Source organism: Pelodiscus sinensis, chromosome 14 (genome assembly GCF_052426305.1).
Source record: "Pelodiscus sinensis isolate ZL-2025 chromosome 14, ASM5242630v1, whole genome shotgun sequence".
NCBI classification, from domain to species: domain Eukaryota; kingdom Metazoa; phylum Chordata; order Testudines; family Trionychidae; genus Pelodiscus; species Pelodiscus sinensis.
Genome location: NC_143065.1, coordinates 17,489,295 through 17,506,047, shown reverse-complemented (window position 1 = coordinate 17,506,047; position 16,753 = coordinate 17,489,295). Strand labels below are relative to the sequence as shown.

General features: G+C 42.2%; 1 protein-coding gene across 7 annotated transcripts in view; it reads left to right on the top strand.

Annotated features, from left to right (window-relative positions):
- Nucleotides 1–16,753, top strand: part of CGNL1 (cingulin like 1) — a 134,925-nt gene that overhangs the window by 41,654 nt on the left and 76,518 nt on the right. For 5 of the 7 annotated variants that reach the window (XM_025190061.3, XM_075897322.2, XM_075897317.2 and 2 more), the window contains exons 2-5: nucleotides 11,689–13,276; nucleotides 14,393–14,487; nucleotides 14,981–15,074; nucleotides 16,035–16,136. In XM_025190061.3, the coding sequence (XP_025045846.3) occupies nucleotides 11,708–13,276; nucleotides 14,393–14,487; nucleotides 14,981–15,074; nucleotides 16,035–16,136 (1,860 nt within the window). In that variant the 5' untranslated portion in view covers nucleotides 11,689–11,707. Of the gene's footprint in view, nucleotides 1–9,149; nucleotides 9,231–11,688; nucleotides 13,277–14,392; nucleotides 14,488–14,980; nucleotides 15,075–16,034; nucleotides 16,137–16,753 lie in introns of all 7 variants that reach the window. The other 2 variants (XM_075897318.2, XM_075897323.2) reach the window with 2 other exon arrangements.

Sequence of the window (16,753 nt, the reverse complement as noted above, 5' to 3'; positions counted from 1 at the left end):
CAGTACCTACCCCAAAAGGGACTTATCCAAGCCCTTAGTCTCAGCCATCTCAGCAGGTGGATTGGCACCACCCTTCCCTATAGCCTGATCTTCCTGGCTGTCTGGAAAGCCGAGCAGCCATGTTATGGCCCCAGCCTACCCTGGCAGCTGCACCATTGCCCAAACCCCTCCTGGTGACCATAGAGCCTGACAACGGGAGTGTGGGCAATTTGGGAAGGTGATACCTTCTTTTGCTTAGGTTACCCACCCTCCATGGTTATTGGTCTTTTTGCTGCTGTATCCATTAGTGCCAGTCAATGTCACCTGTCTTGCGATAGATCTATTTGAAACTAAAATATAACCCCCCAATTAATTTATAAAAAGCTGGAGGAGAAGATTTAAGGGAAATTCTTAGGAAGTTTAACTAGCGTGGCTGCTGCCCTTTCACAAGAATGCAGATGTTTTCAGTAATCAGTCTGCATGTCATTCCCAGTGTTTAACAAAATGTTTTGAAAAATTGATTAGAATGTTTGTGAAATTTCTTGGTCTTTGGGGATCATTTGAGAAATCCCAGGAGTTCTGAGGGACTGCAGATACCAGGGATGACATTTTGAGCCCCGTCCGCGCCCCCTCCCCCCCAGGTCCATGGCAAAACTCCTATTGACTTTCTCCCCAGAAATCTTTCATGCAACATCTTGTTTTTTTGGGTCCGTAACATCCCTAAAAAATCCAGTCTGGGATGCATCCAATGAGTCCAAAAGAGATAGTAGAAGGGTATCTTAATTGTTTGAATACTGTTTTTAGACTATGTAACCAAGGCTCTGGATACTATTTGGTAAACTCATTTTACAGCTAGGCCTCTTAGCACTGTGGCGACTTCATGTAAATTACAATGGACTTGAATGAATTAAATATGAAAAGGACCAATACAATCAGTAAAGTAATTCTGGTGTCATTTACATTTTTCAGGGTGTTACTGATTTTTGGACTGATGCTTAGGGTTGCCAAATGCCCGGTTTTGAACCGGACAGTCCAGTATTTGAGCTTTCTGTTCAGGAAACAAATTGAGAGAATATAAATGAGAAAATAGAAAGGTCCGGTATTTTCTAAATAAGATGTAATGAAGATTGTGATATAATATCAAGTGTGTTTGGTATTTTTGTTGAAACCATCTGGCAACCCTATTGATGCTACATGCCCATATCATTGTGGAGGGTAAGTGGGGAAGAGCTGGGTTGTGGCAGTTAGGCCTTTTGTACCCAGGGAGATGTAGGAGGCAGTGTGGGATTATGGGATAAACACATTAGATGGATGTTTTTGTTAAAAGTTCACACCTTTTAGAAGAGGAGCAGTTCTTTACACTGACCAGATCAAAAGCAATGCAAAATCTCCCTCTTTGAGTGTCTCTTTTTTTAAAAAAAAAATTTGTCTGACCCGTTATTTCAGGCTGACGTTAGATTTACAAAGACATGGCTGCAGTGGTTTACACTTGGTTTACACTTCAAAGGTTATTGTAAGGAAAAGAACTAGAAGCATCAGTGAGAAAATTAAAAAAATTGTTTTAAATGATTTCTTGGAACCTGGAGGCTATTTGTGGCACAAGACTTCACTGCATTAAGTGGACCTTGTATGTAACCATTTTTGTGGTGATTATATACTTAGTGCCAATAAATAAAAGTCTAAAGCAGAGGTGGGGAACCTACAGCCTGAGGCTAATTCTGGCCCTGGGCTTACCTGGGTCTGGCCCCTGAGGCTTGGGGCTCCCCCCCTCCCCCAAAAGCATCAGGGAGCTAGCGCTGGTGCTCCAGCCCTTCAGCCTTCCCACCCCCATCCTGTTGCTGCCCCAGGCTGCTTCTGCACTCTACCACCCTCCCAGACTCACCAACCCTCCCACAATCTAAGCCTACTTCTTGGAAGCCCCCTTCCACACAGTGAACCCCTCCTTTTTGGTCCCATCCCAGAGAATGGGGGGGGGGGGGGCGGCACAAGATGTACTAGGCTTTGCCTCCCTAGGCTTTGTTGTAAGGGGAATGTGGGGAATATTTTTCTGCTTCTCAGTCCGGGGCCACATTAGTGAGGGTTTTTTTTTGTTCTAGGGATTCTTTGCTTCTCACTTTGTGCAGCCCCCTGACTGATTTTTCTGTGGGTAAGTGGACCCTGATCCAAAAAAAGGTTCCCCACCCCTGATCTAAAGGACATTTTATTCCAGATCTGATTGGTTACTTTTCCTGTTTTATATGGGTGTTATGAGGATTCATGCTTGTACTTTGTTCTTGAAAAAGGAAGCTTGGGACAAGAAAATGAAGCATTTTACTCATATAAATTCCCCAGAATTTCATTAAATATGAATGCACATTTTCCATAGAATTTCTGTAGGAAATTCAGAAAATTGCATCCTACTTATTTACAGAACTCCAAATGCTTAATCTAAATACAGTACACTTCCGATAATCCGGCACCTTTGGGACCTAGGTGGTGTCGGATTATTGGATATGCCAGAGTACCAGGAGGTACTATAAGGGGGCATACTCCCAACCAATCCCACTCCTCCCTTCCCCTTTATGCTCGGGTCCTGGAGCCGCTGGTACAGCCACACGTCTCCCTCCAGGTGCTGGGGCACATGTGCTGAGTGTCCGGCTTTTCAATGAGCTGGCCAGGATGCCATGCGCAAGCCAATCTGCCTCCCCTCCCCTTCCCCAGAGCCAAACACCTCCTCTCCCTGCTGTCACCCAATCCCCCTTCTCCTCCAACCTTATGTCCGGGTCCCGAAGCAGCTGCCTGTGCTCAGCGGCCAGCTGCTTGCACATGCAGGCTGGACGCTGTGTGCGCTGGGGACCGTGAGCAGAATGGCATGGGTCACAGCGGCCCAGTCATGAGTGCGGATGACCTGAGCAATTCCAGGTGATGCTGGGCTATCAGGAGTGCCGGACAACTGGATGCCGGACTAATGGAGTTTTACTGTACTTTCTTTTCATCTGTGCAATTTTAAGATCATACACTTGCATATTGGGGAATAGGTCTTTCTGCTCTTAAATTTTGTAATCTACTTTGGAATTTAATTGTAAATTTACAAAGTATTTTATTAATTACCATTTTTAATCAAAGATAAGTCTAATAAAAGCTGCAAAATTGCCCTGAATTTCTTGTTTGCATTCTTTTTCAAAAGTTATATTCAGAACACACCAGTAGGTGATGGTCTGAGGATTACTAGGCTCTGGTTGTTTCTGTTGTTGTATTTGCATAATAATTTCTTAGGCTATGTCTACATTAGTACTTTTGTCACTAAAACTCTTCATCCTGCATATGAAAAAACCTCACACATCCTGACTTACATAAGTTGCACTGACAGAAACACTGGTATGGACAGCTTTTATGTGTCTCCAACCAACACAGCTGCTGCCTTTCATTGGGATGGTTTAATTATGCCTACAATAGAACTAAATACTCCCATTGGTATAGAGTGGCTACATAGGAGACCTTACAGTGGCGCAGTGTAAACTTAACCTTAAAAGTTTTGTATCTATTCTGTTGTCTTTTTCCTGGAGATAAATTGTTAATCTTAATTTGTCAGTAGAGACAACTTTTCTTTCTCTTTACAGAACTAGTAAACATGTCTTTGTAATATCAAACCACAGCATGCTGTTGAAAGATTTCAAGTACTGAGTAGTTTTGTTTACATTTCTTTGTTTTGTCATTGGTGGCTTTTTGCTGTCTAGCTAAAGTCAACAAAGTGCCTGTTTTATGCATACTAACACTTTGGTCCTTGAACCACATGTGCATCCTGCTAATTAAATATTAATCATGTTTCTCCTGTGTAAATGGTCACATGCAAATATGTCGTGCTTGATTCTGATGAGATTAATGTTGATTCAGCATATTGGTTTCTGCAAACTAGATGTCTTTTTAGGGAAAACGATTTTTGTAGATTTGTTTACATTTTCTAAAAACATTAACTAAACCATTTAAAACACTCTTTGCTGTCCTTGCAGTTCTTCAGTTTTTGTATGTTTAAAGACTACAACAAGTTCAGAACCAGGGAACGTGGATTAGAGTTTAAAGTAGAGGACTGAGAGCTTGAACATCTGGATTCTGCCCTGTTCTTCCAGTGATTTGTGACCATAGTTATTGCCATTTGGCTCTTTTCTATTTATTTGCTGTTTGATTCTATTACCCAGCTCAGTAAATTCACAGTTTTCTTCCAGGATCTGTTAGCCATCAAGTATTCAGTGCTAAAGTTGCTTTTTAAGGTCCTGATCCAAAGCCCACTGAAAACAGTGGGAATCTCTCCATCGTTTTTAGTGCACTTTGGATCAGCCTCAACATGAGGCAAATATCTATTAGATCTGTCATTGTATCTCCGTAATCATAATACCTGGAAGCTGTGTAGCTGTTTGAGATGATATCATACACAATGACAAAGGAAACTCAAATAATATGGGAAACATATGGCCTTGAAGATCTGAAACAATGACACTTATGAGAATTTGTCATTTCCGTCCATTGTTCATCTTCCATTTCCCCCCGTTTCAAACTTTCTTTTGTTCAATAACTCTTCCTATTCCCAGAAGTCTTAAAGGGATTCAAATTGCATGTTGTATATTTTATTTCCCTGTATTGAAACTAACTTGTACGTTTCACGAGGCGTACAGCTAGTTCGGCTTAGGAAGCCTAGTCCGAACTAGCTAGTTCGTGCTGCGTGTAGCTGTGCGGCACGCAGTCCGAACTAGCCGGCATTTAAAAATGGCACCAGCCGGCTTTATGCAAATGAAGCCCGGGAAATTCAAATCTCGGGCTTCATTTGCAATTCCGTATGACTACATTACCCCCCCTAGTTCGAACTACGGGGGTAGTGTAGGCATACCCTTAGAGACTAATAAATATATAGTATCATGAGCTTTCATGGGCAAAACCCACTTCTTTTTCTTCAGTCATTTGGACCATCAATTGGCCCGTTGGCATCAGAGCTCGGAGACAGGCTGTGTTGAGCAACACTTGCTAGATAAAATAAGTTTCCAGTATCCTTGGAGAATATTCTGAGACTGAGTAGGAGTTCTGGTTGTTTTTTTATAGCAAGGTGGAACTGTAGGGAGGATATTGAACTGGCTGGTTAATGGTGAGCTGGAAGGTCCCTTTAGTCTGAAAAAATGGATCAAATTCTGCATGTTGTCTGAAACCCTCCTGTCGGTCATAACATCTAAGGGGGTCAGTTCTTGCTGGGATACAGGAGGTGAGTGAAACTGTTAAAGTTTTCTGTTTTGATGACTATTGTGTGTCCCTTCTGACCATTTGAATTCTTGACGAAATCTTATGATGCTTCCCTTGGGGAAAAAACCAAGAATCCTTCTTACCTTGGCCCCTGATTTCTGTTATTGCCATGGATTTCCTGCATACTTCTTTTAATGTTGGTGTGAGGCTTGGTGAGCATTTAGGCTTTATCTGCACTGTGCAGCTTTTCGTGACAAGGCAGTGCCAATACAGCTCTATCACTGAAAGTCACCCTGTGACCCCACAGCGGCTTTCACTTTGTTCACAGGAGCGCGCTCCTGCCCAGAAAGCAGCATTCACAATTGCACGTGCCACGTCCGTTGGGGGTGTGTGTTTGAGTATCTGTGAACAGAAGTTTTGTTGATCAGATGCAAGTTTAGATGTTCCCTTCATTACCCAAGGTTTCTTGGCATGCTGTTCACAGAGAGCCACGAAGATTGAAACAGAAATTCAGATAGTTTTGGGGCCTTTGGGACAGGACAGCTGATGGGATTTGAGCTCTATCTATTTGAGGAATGGCAAGTTGTTTTGAACTCTCCCATTGATTGTCAGTTTTGAGTAGTATGTAGTAACCGTCTCCATTCTGGGGCATTTTGGTTCAGTTCCTTTTGGCAAGTCTGTCTCGAGCTAGATGAAATGTGGTTTGCAGGAATGCTATAGACCAAGTGGTATAGTCTCCCTTCAGTGGTGCTACTAATTTCAAACTCTTTGGTGCTATAATGAAAGTTTATCAACACTGGCTGTATGTTAGGCCTCCTCTACACTCGGGATTTGTCCAAGGTCAGTGGCCAAGCACGGATTCAGGTATGTCTGCTTGAAATTGCTCTAAGCGGCACTGCTGCAAATCATGGCTCTGCCCTAGATATGTGCAGCTATATGGTTGACTTGCCACCAATGGTGGAAGTTTTCACTGCAGATAAATTTTTAGTCTATGCTGGGTTAGAGAGGAAAGGGAGGCAGCAAATGCTTGTCCTTCTAATTTTTATGCTGTGGTAACTTTGTGCAGTGTTCTGTATTATGTGACATCTACAGCAGTTGTTTGCTATTTTAGAAGAATTCTTTGAAGAGAGCACCACTGTCCCAAGGTATGATGTGGAACAGCACTGGTACAAGTAGCTGGAAGGACATACTGAGAGAGTGTGTAATGTGCAACACGTAAGCTTGGCTATGGTCTGACAGCCTCTGCAGGCCCCTGGGCAAGCTGGAGGTGGGGGTGGGAGGGGAGGCTCTGCACTTCTGGCAAAGAGGCTAAGATGGAAAGGGTGGGGCTGGGGGGCAGCCAGACCTCAGTGTTGTCTGGAGTGCAGAGTGCCCCTTCCCCTCCCCTAGCTGCCCGGAGCATGCTACGCAGCAGTGGCAGCAGGGAGTCCCAGGCCCCTTTGAATGGCTGGGTCCCTGGGGCAATTTGCCTCTTTGCCCCCCTGTTGGTAGGCCTAGTAATATAACTGTAGAAACCAATGACAGTACCTCCTCACGAGTGTTGTGTCCAATTTTTTATGTCCATGTGCAGAATGAGTTTTATTATGTGCACCACTATGGAGAAGTGCGACACATGATCTATGGATGATCTGTAATGGAGGTGGGCTGAGGGGTTTGGAGTGTGGGAGGGGATTCAAGGTTGGGGGGGGATAAGGGCTCCGGTGGGGGGGATAAGGGCTTTGGTGGGGGGGGGGTTGGGATGAGGTATTTGGCGTGCAAGAGTATTCTTGGTTTGGAGTATGGGAGCAGGCTCTGGACAGGTTATTGAGGGGGTGCGGAGTCTGGTCGGGAGTTAGGGTGCAGGAAGGAGCTAAGCATTGAAGTGTGGAGTCTAGGAGGGAGCTAGGCTGGTAAAATATGCTCAGGGTGGGGCTCTGGCTTGTGATGAATTGGTCTGGAGGGAGTTAGGGTGTGAGAGAGTGTCGGGGATGAGGCAGGACTCAGGGTGCAGGACGCTTACTTGGGACAGCTCCCATTTGGTGGTGGAGGGGCAACAGTTCTGTGTAACCCATACTGCCTGATGCTCTCCTGCAGGCATCATCACCACCCCCACACAGCTCCCATGGGCTGCGATTTCTGGCCAATGGGAGCATCAGCAGGTGGGGAGGGTGGGAGGCAGAGCTTGCAGGTGACGGCTGTGCTTCTTGGCACTCTCAGTGACACTGCTGCACTCCAGCCGGGGCGGGAATGAACGGTAGTGTGCAGCGCTGCCTACCCTTCACCATTCACCCCACCAGAAAGGGCTGGCCTAGAACATAGGCTTTGTAGGCTGCAGTCTGGGCTCCCCTCAACCTGGGTCCTTGGGCTGCAGTCCCTAAAGCTCCTTTCTTAATCCAGGGAGCTGTCACAGTTAGGGACGGGGAGGCAAGAGGAGCTCTGTGGGCGGCAATGGAAACAGAAATGATTTCACATAAAACAAGTAGTATAATGTGCTTCCTGGGCAATGTCTACACTAAGAAGGTTTGGTGACAAAAGTGCTGTCAACATACAAAAGTTGTCAGAAGTGAAAACTGGTAAAACCAGTTTTTCTCTCCCCTTGTTGACATTTTGTGGCCTTGTTGCTAGCTCCTCTGTCCACAGATAAGAGCAAAGCAATGTGGGTAAGCATCCCACAGTGCAGTGTTGTGGGAAGGCAGAGCTGCTCTGCGAGCGCTTCCTGCTGAGGAATGTCAAAGCAACACAGTTGTCTCTTCAGCCTTCCCTCAGCAGCAGCAGCGATCTGCCTGCTGCTGTGTTTCTAGCAGGGCAGAACAGAAATGAGTATTCCTGTGATTTGCTCTCTGTTCCCCAAATGGAGCAGCTCACTCCGCTGTCACGCACTTTCCAGAGCTTTGGAAGGGGAGAGCCTTCAGGGCAGCAGAGATCACAATCACTGAGCAGAGCTACCAGGACCAGCATTGTAGGATGAGTTCTCTTGGCAAAACAAACAGCAGAAGCCACATGGTTCTTCATTGACAATTAGGGTTGCCAGGTGTCTGGTATTGAACCAGACAGCCTGGTACTTGCACCTTCCGTCTGGTAAAAAAAAAAATTCAGAAAATACCAGACATCTAAAATGTCTAGTATTTTCTGTTTTTCCTGAGAAAATCAACAGAAGGCCACTTGGGACATGCTGGGGCCCTTGTTTCTCCCCCTCCCCCAACAACTTTTCCTGCAGGGTGGGTTTTTTTCCTCAGCTGAACTCTCCCCCCCCCCCCCGGTGGGTTTTTTTTGGGTGTGGTATTTTTTTGTGAAACCATCTGGCAATCCTAATTAGGGAGGGGAGAAGTCAAAAGTCTCTCCAGGGATGGAAGTTTTTTGTCCCCAAAACAGTGTGTGTGTGTGTGTGTGTGTGTGTGTGTGTGTGTGTGTGTGTGTGTGTGTGTGTGTGTGTGTGTGTGTGTGTTTTGTTAAAGTTGCATTGTAGTGTAAATGCTCTCATTGTTTTCTTGTCATGCCAGTGTAGACAAGGCTCTAGAGCAGGGGTGGGGAACCTCAGGCCCAGGGGCTGGACCTGCTCCTGCTTGCCTGCATCTGGCCCGTAAGGTTTGGGACTCCTCCCACCATTGGAGAGCCTGTGCTGGCCCTCCATTCCTCTTCTCCCCCCCCCCCCACTGTCTTCCCATGGGGCTGGAGCACACAAAATCTACTAGCTTGGACTCCCTAGGCTCTGGTCTATGAGGGGAGTGTGGGGAGTGTCTTTCTCAGTCGAGGGCCACATTAGCAGGGCTCGCCAAGCGGCGGCAAGCCCCACTCGCCTTTTGTGCGGTTCTGCGTTCTTCGCATGCGCAGATCACTCTGCTCCGGCTCTGCCGGGTTGTAATCTACTCGCCACGGGCAAGTAGATTTCATTATTCGTCAAGCCCTGCACATTAGTGAGGGTTTGTTTTTGTTTTGCTTCTCACTTCTGTGCAGCCCTGACTGATTTTTTTTTTTTTTTTTTGTAGGTCAGTGGCCCCAGATCCAAAAAAGGGTTCCCACCCCTGCCCTACTATACTTAACATTAACAGGCTAAACTCTTGTCTAAGGTAATTCGCTTTAGTTAAGAATCTCTCAGTGTCTCTAACCAATTATGTTGGCTGGGCTCTTTCACAAATGCAAAAAACACAGTCCTGTTTGCTTTCCTCTGTGAAGGACAAAGAGGTGTCCTTTTGCCTCCTCCTTTTATCCCCAAAGTTTTTTTTTTTTTTTTTGTCCCCAGAATCAGGATGACCTTCCTTGTGTAATTCCCTGGTGTACTAGCTCCATGTTGCCTTCCTGTGCAGTGCCTGTTTTACATATAAACTAAGGCAGACATCCTTTGTCTGGTAAAAACCTGCTTGCCACCCCGGCTTTGATTCAAGACTTGAAAACCAGATTTTCCAGTATATAGATATAACTCCTTAAATATCCGTACGCACATCTCTCAGGGATTATGAGGCTCAGTATGGGCTAAACTATTATAAGAGCTCTCACTTGATCGTGCCTGGATAAACATTATCAAAAGCAACGTGTGGGTGCATTGAGTGTGTGCAGCATTATGGTTACAGAGCAGCGAGCTCTATGCTAGTTGGCACTGAGGATTTCTTTGGGTTGCACTTGTCACAGAGCTACCCTTAATTCCCTTCACCTTGGGAGGTAAACTCTGGTGCAAGTGCAGCTGAGCCTTATCCCCCTTAAAAGGCCTGGTAACTGACACAGTTTTACTGCTTCCATAGTGCTGACCTACCCACAATCCTTCCACCACCATTCATCTTTCTTTGGTAGACTTTAGCATTTGGCTCTCTGTCTCTAGTGTGTAATTATTGTCCCCATTCCTCTAGCAGACGACCTTATGGACATCTTCTATTTAAAGAGACAATGCAAGCAAAAAAAGAAGAAATCGCTCTGAAAAAAAACACATTTTAATTGTGAAGAATCAGATTTGTTCTAGTTTGATGTTTCCTTGAAATAAAAGAGCTTTAGTGCATGTAACCTGGAGTTGGTAGTATTGGTGCTCCTGCTGGTATAATTGAAACATCAGATTTGGGAATAGTCACACTATTTTCATTTCTACTGCTCAGCAGAGAATCTGTTTGAAATGCCAGGTCCAGGGGGCCGACAGAATTCCCAGTCCCCAGGGTGAGCGAAACATCTGTGGGGGCGGTGTCTTGAGTGGAAAGAACAGGGCAGGGCAGCGCCAGCCCTCAGTGCCGCCTGGAGCACGCTGTGTTCCTTACTCTACCCCCCGGCCAGCCCTTCAGTGTCTCCTAGAGCATGACGTGCAGCGCTCTGGTGGTGATTTAAAGAGCCTGGGGCTCTGGTTTCTGGGAGCCCCGAGCCCCTTTGAATCGCTGGGCCCCAGTGAAATTGCCTTCTTTGTCCCATCCTTTGCCCTCGCCCCCTCCCCCCCCCCATTGGTGGGCCTGGCTACGTCATGATGATGCATTTCCTGGAGCAAGCCAAAAGCAGAGATACCAGAAATGGTGAATGGAACTGTCAGGAAAACAGATGTAAATATTGTAAGATCCAAAAGTAACTTCAATCACTAACATCTCATTTGTATATAGGTGAGATGATATAATGAACCCCCCTTATACATTCTGCTTGCCCACATTTTTATGAAAGTAGCATATTCACTTTTAAGTAACCAGTAAAAATGCAGTGTTACCTATCACACTCTCTTCTACTTTGTTCTTAGTCGCTGGCACTCTTGGGCCATCTTGTAGAAGAAAGGTCTAGAATAAGTTAATAATTTTTGATGTTTGGTTAAATGTACTAGCAGTCTTGCCAGTGTCAACTAAATCAATTGTGATATTTATAGCATTAACGCCATTTCCAATACAATCACATCCCCTGAATCAATACACTTACAGTTGGCAAATGGCAATATTTTGCTAAAAATATGTAAGCTTCATCAAGCCTATTAGACTCTAGTGTAAGAAATATGAAATTATATTTTCCTCCTTGCACATCAGGGTGTTCTCAATACTTTTATGTTGTGATTTGGAAATCTAGAAATCTCTGGTGAGACATTGCCATGAAATGTGTGACTGATTTTAAAAAAAGTGGGGGGAGGGAAATACGCAGAAAATAAATACATTGAATTTATTTTTTCAGAATTTTCCATGAGGTCTGGCCTGTGGGTCTATCACCATAAGTTACTTTTGTTTGTGAAATAAACTTATAAGTGTCTCATTGAAAGTTAATGGCATTTTACTTTGGAAGCGGATTGGTTCATGGTATGAAGTAATGGACTAAGAGTAAAAGGACGTGAGTTCTAGCCCTTATCTGCCATTTGAGACCTTGTGTAAACCATATCATTTTCTCTATATTTAAGTAGTTTCTCTCACCAGCTGTTTAAATATTTCAGCTCTCTACAGAGGGAAGCATTCTGTAAATCAGTGTCCTTATTTTTTATTAGTAAAAATACATGTTGTTAATTTTTTTGGTCAGCACGTACATTTTCTCTAATCAAATAACCAAACATAATCAAAATTAAATATTCTTTGTGTCCTTTTTTCATAGCTGAAAACCTGTGTTAATCATGGAGCCATATTTTGCTGGTTTCAAGCATGTGCAACGGGACTATGGAGTTCATCTCAAGATTGCAAATGATGAGAGACACACAGCTAGAAATACACAAAACTCCAAGCCTGGATCTTATGGTGTCAGTATTAGGGTCCAGGGAATTGATGGGCATCCCTACATAGTACTAAACAATACAGAGGGCTGTTTGTCAGAAAATCCATTGTTATCTGAAAATGGGCCACAATTGACATCTCAGACAATTAACAAATCAGCTCCTAAATTGGGGGAGAAAAGTAGTGAAGAAATAAAGTTTCCTGGAACACAGTCCACAGAGCCCTCTATGTATAAAAACCTAAAGCAAACCAATATGAATGAAGGAGAGACTAGAGTCTCAGATTCTAAAGTTGGACCATTAAAACCATCTAATCTGTTGAACTTTCAAAGGCATCCTGAGCTTTTACAGCCTTATGATCCTGAAAAAAATAACTTGAAGTTGGATAGCTACCAATCTTCTGTGTGCAATAAGCCTAAATCTCTTACAGATGAAGGCAAGATTGAAACAAAGGCTTGGACTTCTTCATCTAAAGTAGTGACCCTACAGAAAAAGCCACAGCTTCTGGAGTCAGCTAAATCAAATGTGAAAACAATTCATTTGAACAGGTCCATAGCAATGGAAGACCAAAATAAGCATGTGTCCGAGTGCCACAGTGTTACTAGCAGCCCAAATGAAGGGCATGTATTGGAGTCACTTTCATGTAGTGATGAATCCCCATATGTTAGCCCAACAGGCCATCCAGAAATAAGGAAAACTAGACCAGATGTTCTTCCTTTTGGCAGACAAGATTCAGCTGGACCAGTATTTGATGGGTCACGAAGATCATCATCTTCATCAACCACTCCAACTTCTGCAAATTCCTTGTATAAGTTTTTACTGGATGACCAAGAGTATGCTATTTATGCTGACAATGTTAATCGACATGAAAACAGAAGGTATATCCCATTTTTGCCTGGAACAGGCCGTGATATTGACACTGGGTCTATTCCTGCAGTTGATCAACTAATTGAAAAGTTTGATAGGAAAATTGGGCGACAGAGAAGAGGTAGATCAGGAAAAAGGAATAGAATTCACCCGGATGATCGTAAAAGATCAAGAAGTGTTGACAGTGTACTATCTTTTGGCCTAGAGGAGAATTCAGATTACTTAGAGGAGTTGAGCAACAATTTGGGTAAATCATCAGAGTACTTGCTAAGGCCCTCAAAAATTTGCTTTCAGAAACAATTATCTCTTGAACAAAAGTTACCTTCCACAGATACACAAGTTACTGCTCGAACTATTGGTAAATTGCTATCAACGGCTCCAGTTGTTCAAAACAGCCATTACAAATCATTGCAACATCATAAAGAAAATAAAGTTAATGGAGAGAGTTTGATGTGTAGATCATCCACGCTTCCAGTACAGAATAAAAAAGAAGACCTTAAGATAGTAACTTCTACTCTCTTGTTGCCAAACCGAATTACAATTCCACCTGACCCAGGAACAAAGAAAATTTTAGTAAAAACATTTTCTTCTTCCCCAAATACACAGGTAACTTTCAATCTGAAACATATTGTCTTTTAAGTTCCCTGCACTGTGTAAGTTAAAGCTGTCTGATTTATAGTGTGTAAGATGCACATTTCTTATGGGTCAAATCCTGCAGTTTAACATTAGACCAAACTCCCATGGTGTATAGTGGAAGTTTGATCTCAGGAAGGACTGCAGGATGTGTTTCAGTAACAGTAAATGTAAACAGTTATTCTCTGGGTGAGGCAGTAGAAAGCCAAGGTTAAGGATAGAGTCACATTCCTGCTTGGGATGTGGGAGAAGGGTGGGGATTAGGAGTGTTATTGTAAAATAATGTATTATTAATGCCTAAAACATACTCACTGCAGCAAATAACATAAAAAAAGGTCTCAATGTGCATATTTTTAAACAGGGTATATCTCCTGTCTGCTGAATGGTAGTACGCTTGTTTCTTTCAATGGCCCCAGCTATACACTTGGTAATTTTAGGATTATAGTAAGATTAGTGACATTATTTATTTAGAATAAGAACATGTGCAATGTTATCTTTCACCTATAGGGATTGATCTGAAACCTGCTGAAGTTGATGGGGAAACTCCCATTGACTTCAGTGAGCATTGACCCATCTCCTCAATGAACTTCTTCTCTGGTAATAAAATTGCAACAGTAGAACCTCATAGTTACAAACTGAGAAGTCAGCTACATACATCATTTGGAACCAGAAGTATGTAATCAGCACCAGTGCCCCAAAACAAGCAACTCTCCTTCCCCCAAATATTGTATAGTATGTTAGATGTAAACTACTAAAATATGAAGGAAAAGGTTTCTTGTTTGTTTGTTTTTTAAAGTTTTGATAAGGCATGTAAGCTATTTCTCTGCTTGTTCATTTAAATGAAGATGATTAAAAGAAGCATTTTTATTCTGATTAGTAAAGTTTCAAAGCTGTATTAAATCCATTGTTCAGTTGTCAACTTTTGGAAGAACAGTAACATTTTGTTCAGAGTTATGAACCTCTATTCCTGGGGTGCTCATAACTCTGAGGTTCTACTCTATAGATAATGGAGAATTTCAAAGCAGAAGCAAAAGCAGGAAGCAAATTCTTGAAAGAGTCTGTATTTTGATATCCAGTCTTGTGTTTTAGGCAACTCCTGATCTGTTAAAGGGCCAGCAAGACATTGCACAACAGACAAATGAGGAGACAGCTAAGCAGATCCTTTACAATTACCTAAAGGAAGGGTTAGTAAACATCATTAACTTGTATAGCAGAAGTTTGGAGATTGAATAAGCTTGAGGATTTTTATTTAATTTTTTGGGGAAATATTATGTGGTCATTTGAAGTATTTAGCAGAGTTTTTGGTAGATGTGATATCCCAGAATGTGCATGTTACAAAAATTGGAACATAGCAGGCAGGACCTAAGCTGAATTGTGTTAAAGTTCAGGCAGCTTGTTCAATAATATGTGCAGAACCCCCATCATTACTATACCCCTTCAGCTCAGAACTGTAGTCAGAGCCAAGTAATTTCCCAGAAAATATTTGCAATTTGTTTTTTTAATGATTTATTCAAAGTCTTCATGGAATAGTAGTAGAAAATCTATTTGTAATTCCTCCAAATTGATTTTTTCATACTGTTTATGTAATTTGGATGCTTGAGGTATATTTCAGCAGGAGCAAAACAATTGGTATCCTAAATCACTGCGTGGTTTACATACGTTGTGTCCATGTTTCAGAAGCACTGATAATGATGATGCTACAAAGAGGAAGGTCAACTTGGTTTTTGAGAAGATCCAGACGTTAAAGTCAAGAGCTGCTGGAAGTGCACAAGTAAATAATCAAATCACTTTTGTTTGTGTGTTTCATAACTATAAAATACTGGAGTACAGAACTGTGGATCATAGTCTAAATCTGTTTGCATGTTGTATAAAAGAAGACAAGGGTGTGCCTAATACACATAGGTTTCAGAGGGATAACCGTGTTTGTTTCAGCAAAAACAACAAGGAATCCGGTGGCACTTTAAAGACTAACACATTTATTAGCGTATTAGGGCATAGCCCTTCGTGAGCTATAGCTCACTTCCTCAGATGCTGAAGGGAAAAGAAAACAGAAAAGGAAGGGTTACAGAGATGAGGAGTACAGTAACATAATTTGACAGTCTGCATATTCAAAAAAATAAATGTTGCTAAGTTATCAGTTGTGTTTTTTAAATTCTTAAAGAAATTTGAAAAAAGCTTTTATGCTACCATGTAATCGATCAGAGGACTGAAGGTGAAGTACCTTATCAATTTATTTTATTTCTGATTATAGGGAATCAGTCTGAAAATATAAAAGACAAATACTTATTAAAAGTATCTGTCCAAATTCTGCCCTCAGAACTACATACTCAGCTCCCATTGAGGTCTGTCAAAGGTGCACAAAGTAATCGGAGTGGAATTTGGCCTGAAGTAGTAGTGGTTTATTCCATTTCTGTTTATTGGGTTTTATTTTTTCAGAGCTACACAACACATGGTTCTTTTGAGATGTTTTCTATGCTACTGGCAATATGCCTTGAGCAAGCAGCAAGAAGTTGAATAAGAATTACATCCTAGTGTTTTTGAAAATACTAGGTTTTCTCAAGCCATATTAAAACCATCCCATGGTGACTTTTGTAATTCTGACTAAATATACACAACAGATTGTCACTCTGCTTTTTATTAGTTCTGTCTGTGGTTTAATTGAATTTTTAAAAAGGAAATCAGAAAATAATATCTTGGATGTTTAGGATTAAACCTCTCTGTTTAATTGTAGGTTTCTGATTCTTCATCCGAAGTCAAAGCATTGCTGGAACAAAAAAAAGAACTAGAGAGCAAGGTTGCAGAGCTACAGAAGGAGCTGGATCTAGAAATTAGGGTATTTATATTTTGTTGTTTGCATTATAAAGAAGAGACGTGCGGGTTGAATCCCCCTAATCTGCCACTCTCTGGTCCGGCAACATCCGTAGTCCGACATGATTTTAGTTACCAGAATGTTTGCTAATTGTGAGTGTGGTCACGTTTCCCATTGTCCAGTCATACATTATTAAGCAGTATTGCAAGCATTGTTCTGTTTATTCACCTTGGCAAAATAAAGAAACCCACTCATTACAATATTGACTTCCTGTGATTTGGCAAATTCTCTATTTTTTTCTAGCATAATCTAGTTATTTTCTGGACCCACCTGCTCATGAGGGTGCCGTTGTAGAGAGGTTCAACCTGTAGTATTACAAATGTGATGTTCTAAATAAGTGATAATCGTCTTGATAAAGCCAACATTTTCTCCTATGTACTGTATACTTTATGCTAAACATCTCAGTAAACATTCTGTCTCTAAATAATGATTGTAAATATATAATTCAGGGCTCTGATTTTTGGACCTTTTATGTGAAGAGATTATTTGATGGGGTTCTGAGTGGAAAACGTAGAAGATTCTGTGGGTTTCTCATATTTCCTACATTCAAAAAGAAATAATTGTTTATGTATCCATAAATA